This window comes from Protobothrops mucrosquamatus, unplaced genomic scaffold (genome assembly GCF_001527695.2).
Source record: "Protobothrops mucrosquamatus isolate PMUCROS unplaced genomic scaffold, P.Mucros_1.0 scaffold3205, whole genome shotgun sequence".
Classification (NCBI taxonomy): domain Eukaryota; kingdom Metazoa; phylum Chordata; class Lepidosauria; order Squamata; family Viperidae; genus Protobothrops; species Protobothrops mucrosquamatus.
In genome coordinates this window covers 33655-41469 of record NW_015389203.1, presented here as the reverse complement: position 1 = coordinate 41469, position 7815 = coordinate 33655, and the positions used below count along the sequence as shown (strand labels likewise).

General features: G+C 37.0%; 1 protein-coding gene across 1 annotated transcript in view; it reads left to right on the top strand.

Annotated features, from left to right (window-relative positions):
- Nucleotides 1-2804: 2804 nt before the first annotated feature.
- The window catches only part of PPP1R7 (protein phosphatase 1 regulatory subunit 7), a 25295-nt gene continuing 20284 nt past the window's right edge, over nt 2805-7815 (top strand). The window contains exons 1-2 of the mRNA XM_015826631.1: nt 2805-2909; nt 6123-6245. Coding sequence (XP_015682117.1) covers nt 2840-2909; nt 6123-6245 — 193 coding nt within the window. The 5' untranslated portion in view covers nt 2805-2839. The remainder of the gene's footprint in view (nt 2910-6122; nt 6246-7815) is intronic.

The window sequence follows — 7815 nt, the reverse complement described above, 5'->3', positions numbered from 1 at the left end:
CTCTCACAGTTACTACTATTGAGCAAGGTGCCACCTATGCTGTACTTGTGCAATTGGTTTTTCTTGCCTAAATGTAGAACCTTGCTTTTTTCACCATTGAATTTCATTTTGTTAGATAGTGCCCAGTGTTCAAGTCTGTCCAGATCCTTCTGTATCTTAAGCCTGTCTTCTGGAGTGTTGGCTATTCCTGCCAGCTTGAGTAAAATGCTATCAGCTTCCAAAATAAGTTGTGTGTATATATGTTTACTTCTCTTCTGTCATGTTCTCATCATACTCTAAATAAGTAATAAGCTTCCAAAAATGCTGCAGTATGAAATTCTGGGGACCACTTCCAGAAAATGATAATTGGACCAATATATCATTTATTATGAGGTAGCTTCTATGTTTCTTTTAATCCAGTACTGAATCATACTAGAACTGTTGTAAAGATCATTATTTTTTTAATCCACTCTTAATTATTTAACTCTTCAGATGAATATAACACAACATGGCTATTTATTTCTTTTTTCCCTTTTTTGCATAGAAAATAATACATTTTAAAGTATTGAAAAGCAAACAAACTTAAATACATATAAAAATTAGATACAGGGTTATCATGTACTTCCAATGTTTATTTTTAAATATTCAAACATACCTTAGTGTTCATAAATAGATTGCTTGATTAAAACCTCAGAAGCAGCACATTTTAGATTTGCAACAATGTTTAGATCATCTATCCAAATGGGTTTTAATAAATTACAGGGGTGGTTTTCCATTGCTTTCTTCTGTGCAGTACGAAACAATGCCTTTGCTGTTGTCACTCAAGTGATCATCTGCTTCAAGCATTTTCCTGTATTCTTGTTGCCCAATATGGGAGCCTCTTGCTTTAGCTGAGCAACTGTGATGGTTTTCACCTCTGCTGGGAATATATATTTGTAGTAAACACTTCCATGGTTCTTCATCATGTCTCCTCCTTACCACAATGAGGCAGCACAACAGGGCTGAAGGACCAGGTTAGGGACAGATCATCCTTGAGAAAATCTCTCTCTGTTGTTGTGATGAGCCCCACCAACTTGATGACACATAATCATCATTAGTCAATTAGGGTTAAAAACAAACTCCCATTTTTCTACCATGCTGGAAACCTCTCATCCTAACCTTTAACATATGTATTTCAAAACAGTTCTTTTCCATTTCACACTCCAACTAAAATTCCCCCTTCAAATGGGGCTAGCTTGATCATAAAGGTTGATTTGTAAATTGCCATCAGATGTAACTGGCATATCAACTGCCATATCAAAAGCAAAATGCAGTTATTGGGTTTTAAGTTCCTTTCTACATGATAAAATTAACTTCAAGATGACTTGCCTTCTACAGCATGTAGAAAACCAATTGTACTTATTAGCTTTTCTCCAGACAGTTCAGACTTACCATTCGCTTCATACATCACACCAATTCATTATGTGGTCGCTTTGATTTTTGCTTAGTATGTTATGCAAATTGTACCTAGCCAATTGTGACTTAGTATGAAACATGAAACCAATCATAGTGTGTAGACTAGAGAAAGGGATTTCTCACTGTTGTATCATTTACTAAAAACATAAAATTCAAGTCAGGCTCAAGTTCCGATAACTAGATGATCATGTCCATATGTTTTTTATGCTGTGGTGTTTTGCAGTTGCCTTCTTCCAGGTTGGTTTTATTTTATTTCTTACTTCTAGTGTATAGATTACTTGATGGTTATCTATCCAGGTACTACCGGTAAGTATCAGTCACTGTTTAGCTGGAAAAAAAGCAAATTACAAATGTCATTGTCAGTTTTGAAAGACTAATTGTTAAGCATTGACAGGAAGGGGATAGAATAACTGATTTTAACTTTTTCAAAATGATTGATGTAACAGATGATCTGTCCCTAACCTGGTCCTTCAGCCCAGTTGTGCTGCCTCGTTGTGGTAAGGAGGAGGCATGATGAAGAACCATGGAAGTGTTTACTACAAATATATATTCCCAGCAGAGGTGAAAACCATCACAGTTGCTCAGCTAAAATGTTACAATAGATTGCTTAAATAAAAATTAGGGTTTTTTTCTGCCATCACAATATCTGTGGCATTAATATCAATAGCTAGTACTGTAGCAATGATGAATGATATTAAATTATTCATGTACTGCATGAGATATTTGGTTTTTTAAGTCTCAGAATTTATTAGTTGCTGGGGAACAGCAGTCACAAAGGTCTATTTTTCTGTTATGCAGAGGATTGTTGGAAGCATGAGGCTGGATCTTCCACTGGATACAGCATGATTCTTCTAATACATTTAAATGACATTTAGAAAAGAAAACGGTGTAAACAGAATATTTTTTTAAAAAAAAATCCATAGTGGACCACAAAAATAGGTTATAGACAAAACCCAATTATCTGGCAAAGGAAAAGAAAGCAGCAGCTTTCCACTAAAGGGATCCAAGGATAGATAAGACACTAGAATAACAGCCTTTTTCTCTATCGTTCTATTTTATTATTACCGCTCTCTTTTTTCCGTCTACTAGTTATTTCAGTTAATTTCCAATTAAATGGCGAGAAGGGCAGTACATGAATTACGATCACGATACACACCACACATAGATACAAACAGAGAGAGTTTCCTGAAATTCTTCTGCTCGTTCCATTGACAAGTTAACGTCTCTAAGAAAAAACTATATTTCCCAGGGAGCTACGGGGCTAAACGCAGGCGCATATTGTCTCATTGGTACCTCTGCCGCGAAGCGGATTCTGTGATTGGTTGGAGGAGAACCCGATCCCGTTATTCATTGGCTATTTCAGTGCCATGTCCGATGCCGGAAGGAGGAGGGAGCGCGAAGCGTTATGGCGACGACGACGACAACGACGACAGCAGAGCCAGAGAGTGGGGAGGGCGCTCAAGAGATGATGGAGGGTGAGAGACCGGATTGTAGCGCGCGATGTCCGAATCTAGGCTAGGGTTGGCTCGGTTCCGCTCAGCGACTATAGAGAAATAGGGGACGCTGAGGTTTGGGAATGCTGGCCTTAACGTGGGAGAGGGAGATGCCGAAGTATTGGCGGGGCATCTATTAAGGGGGTGGTGAGCACAGTGGGCAGTGGGAGAAGCCTCCGGGGAAGCGTTTCGGGAGAGGGATGTTGTAAGAAAAAGCTGAGACAGTTTCCCGGAGTCAGAATTGCTGTAGGGTCTCGTAATCCCCAGCTCCACCCTAATTCACCAATTAAATCAGCTCTTTTTACTTTCCTGCAAATTGCCAGGTTTGGCCGCTACTGGCATGGCATGCAAAGCAAATACACGTTACTATCATTATCTGTGAGATGATGATGCTGGAATAAGAGATTGATAATTTTGAGGGAAGAAGTATTTTATAAACCCTAACTTCCAGTAGCTCAGATGTCCCCACTGACTCGGTGCAGGAGTTTTTGACGTTGACGATTTAATCTGCCACTGACTCATCAAACTTCATTTAAATCCCACCTTTTATTCACGTCAAGATTTCTGGACTTCCATATCGTTCACTCATGCCTTAACTTCAATTTAGCAGTAATTTCCTGCTAAGTGTTATCTTAAAGAGAGAAAGGGTACATTATATCAATGACAGCAGTATAGGATGAACTTGCAATATGAATTACTGTTATAAATGTACTGTCGTGGGAGTGGTAATCTCACTGCCTGCTGTGGATTTGAGTAGAGTTTGTAGCAACCTAATCTAAATTTATCCACAGCAAGAGGGTTTTATTTGCATTTGTCAGGAGGTACATCTAACTTCAGGAATGGGAATCATGGTTTTGTGTTGCAGGTTTTATTTTGTTGCTGCTTACAGAGCAACAAAATAGCTTTATTAAAGCTATTTTTCAACCTCTTTTTACTATTCATATTGTAGCTCCCCCAAATTTGAAGGAAGGTGTGTGACATATCCATAAGGAGACCATCCCCTACCTCCTGTTCGATGCTTCCTAGACATCAGTGATAATAAACCAAAAGTGCATCATATACTATTAATATTATCTTATATGAATTGACTCTGTACAGTCAATTATTCTGTTTCTTATAAAATGAGAGATGATGCTGACAGAATACCTAAAAATGCCCGTATACTTAGCAAAAGATTGTTCTTTAATGTAATGTAATGAATTAATAATTGAGGAATTTTATCTGGCAACTTCTCCTTATAGAGGTGAATTTAAATATTTTCCAAGTAAGTGCATCTATCTAAATTACGGCCTGCGCCAGAAGTGTAAGGTATGTATAGCAAGTCTAAATGGTGTGCATGGGGCTCATATAGAAAAGTGTACTTTGAGTAGCAATACATAATAATCTGGAACATAATGCGAGTACTGCCACAGATGCAGATAGGGTGCAAACTGAAGAAGAATGGAGCTCTATAGTTCTTGTGATATTTTCAACATTAAGTAAATGGCTTACCATTCTTGAATGTGGTTGTTACTACCTGTCATTGTTGAACTAAGGTTAAGCTGTCCATCTGATTTCATACTGAAAAGGAAGTTGTCAAAGGAGATTAAAATATTCTTAGCTGGCCTGATAAGGCTTTTGTGCCATGCTTTTTACTTGTATCTGAGTACAGTACACAAATAAACTATACCAGAACTGCAGTAGCTCATTCACTGTAGATTAATTCTTGGGCATCTGGTAATAACCCAAGTTTGGGGCCCTTTGGGGGCCAAGAACTGAGATAAATATATATTGACCTAGGATGGAAAACCCTGTGAAAACAATCAAATAATCTCTTTGGAGCAGTTTAGGATATAAAGTTCTGATTTAAAGTTTTCTTAATAACTTGGCACATTTAGTGCAATTACCTAACTTTCACTGTGACATTCTATGGAAGTAAACATTGAATTTAAATAAACGGGATAGAAAGAGTATTGATGCCTTTGAACTTTGGTATTGGGGAAAACTCCTGAGAATACGGTGTACAGCTAAGAAAACAAACCAATGCACAAATCAACCCAGAGTTCTCACTCAAGGCACAAGTGACTAGGCTCCAATTGTCCTATTTTGGGCACATTATGTGAAGATCCAGCTGTCTGAAAGAGGCTCTAATTCTGGAAAGGGTGAAAGGAAAGGGAAGAAGAAGATGACCAGCAGCAAAGTGCATGGTCTTAGTAACTGTGGCTATGAGTGCACTACTGGGAAACTTGAAAGCACAGGTTAGAGAGATTCATCATTAAGAGTCGAAAACAACTTGATGGTGCATACTAATCAACTGTTTGAATGCTCATACTTGTAAGAAAAAAGCAAAGTGATTGTGTGACATGACAAAGATTTTTTTAATATTTTAGTTCAGTAAGCCAAGATATGTCCAGATGCATATTTGTTCAGAAATAGAGACTGTATATCTTAAATATATAGTGGTATTTTGTGATCCTAACTAGAGGTGCATATTTATGCATATGTGTAATGGACAATACACATGTAGCAAAATAATTTATAGTCCCAAGGGTTTGTACACTAGTTTTATTCATGTTTAATTTGTTACAAAGTTATTGCATTTGTTGCAAAAACACTATCGAGGTTACCCCTCTGAAAAATTATCAAATGTAACTTAGTCTGACCTTAATAGTGTGTGCAGGTTAGCATTTGCCGTAACTCGGATATGTTGCATGTTTAACATTCCATTTAGTTGGGTTTTTTTAGATTTTGTTATTTGGGATTAAATCTACCTTTGGCGGGCTTACTGCTAAGTAACCATGCCTCTTTCTAAAACTCTAGTCCACGGGTGTCAAACTCGCCACATCAAATGACGTGTCGCGATGTATCGTGACTCTTTTTGCATTGCCGGCAGTGGGGTGGGCACGGCTTTGGTATGATGAAGACACCTCTGCTCTGGTCTTATTTATTTTTAGAGTGTTAGCTCTGTTAAGCTGTTGTAAAAAAAGTAAGTCATGTGTCATAACAGATTTATTATACATACACATTCACAAGGTTTGTTTTAATCCATAAAAGCATATGCCCAAATAATTGTTTTTCTATAGGATGCCACAATATGCTTTGTAACTCATATAATATCAGTTTTCTTCTCTGTTGTTATACGTTATACTGTTCTCTGTTGTTATACTCTGTTTTTATACTGATCCTAAAATAAACAATTTTGTTTCTGTTCTACAGTTGATAAAAGGATTGAATCAGAAGAATCTGGAGATGATGAAGGGAAGAAGCAAGCAGTTTGCATAGTAACAGACCTCAGTCAACAAAGTCTAAAAGAAGAGCAGAATGGAGAGAATTTAACAGGTAAACTACTATTTGGAGTATGCCCTTTGTAGCATATATGACTGATTTACCGACGCCCATCTCTTTGAATCAGTAGAATGCAAATGAATATGAATATGTTTATGTTACATTTTCCCACTGCATATAATTAATGTTTTTGCATATTCAGTGTTTATTCATTGCATTGTTTTTAATTCTATTATAGTCCTTGGAAACACTGAGAACTTTTCCTCTTGCACTTTTTAAGTGAAAATGAGGTGTATAAATTAATAATACAAAGATTCTTGGCTGTTGTTTTTATTAGAAGTTTTTCTATATTTCTTCTTGCATATGAATAATAAAAGATGGTAAGATTCAAATTCCCTCTGCTTCTTAGAAATTATTTATAGTTACAGTGCAATAGCATATAGATATGTTGAATATGAAAAAATACTTTATTTTAGTTTTAGTTTTAGTTTACTTACCGGGTTTAAGGGCTGCCCAGTTCCAGAATGACTTTGGGCAGTTTATAATTTAAAATAGAAAAACAAAAATGAACTAGTCTGTGCAGACAACAAATCCCACACAACAGAAGTCCCTCTCTGAGGGAGATGGGCAGTTCAAAAATGTGATAAATAAATGAAAAAACAAAATATAGTAGGGCTTCACAGCCACCATACGTGAAAGCCTGGTAAGACAATCATGTTTTTAAAGACTTCCAGAACATCATTAGGGTGGGAACCACACAAATGTATAGAGCAATATCATTCCAGAGAACAGGTGCTATGCAGAAAAGCACCTTCTTAGATCCCAATAGGCATCATTGTTTGATTGAAAAGACCTGAAATGCACCAACTCTGCCTTATCTTATAGAACAGGCAGAAACTATAGGAAATAGATGGCCTTTCAGAAAACCTGGTCCTATGCCATGAAGGACTTTTTCGATGATAACCAGCACTTTGACTTGCCCTGTCATAGGACAGTAGAATTACTTGAGCATATTGCAACATGTCCAACACTGCCCATGCTGCTCAAATGTAGCTTCTGAGTGGTCTTCAAGGGCAACCCCATACAGAATGCATTGCAATATAGGTAGTGGCAGTAATTTGGACCAAAATTTCTGTCACTGAACGATATAGTCATAAAGCACAACATCATGCAATCCACTGCTTTGTGACAAATTCTAGCACTTCTGGATTGCCTTGTTAATCATCGTGGATCATTAAGTGAGGATGTCACGTGGTTGCCTTTTATGAGCTCGTGCTAGTTCCCCATTGATTTTGCTTATAGGAAGCCAGCAAAGAAGGTCAGAAATAGTGATCAAATGGCTACAGCGCACTGCAATATTTATTTATTTATTTAGAAAATGTATATGGCTTCCCATTCACTCTCAGTAACTCTGGGCAGCTGTATTTTGTTTGCAGTCTAAGAAGTCTTAACAGCAGACTGTTCAAGATTAAGGTTTTTTTAGTTTTTTTCTGTTGTTTATTTATTTATTTATTTATTTATTTATTATTCCCATTTATACCCCGCCCTTCTCCCGAGGGACTCAGGGCGGCTTACAGGTAAATAAAAACAGTACAATACAATAAATATCTAAAAGCCAAATTAA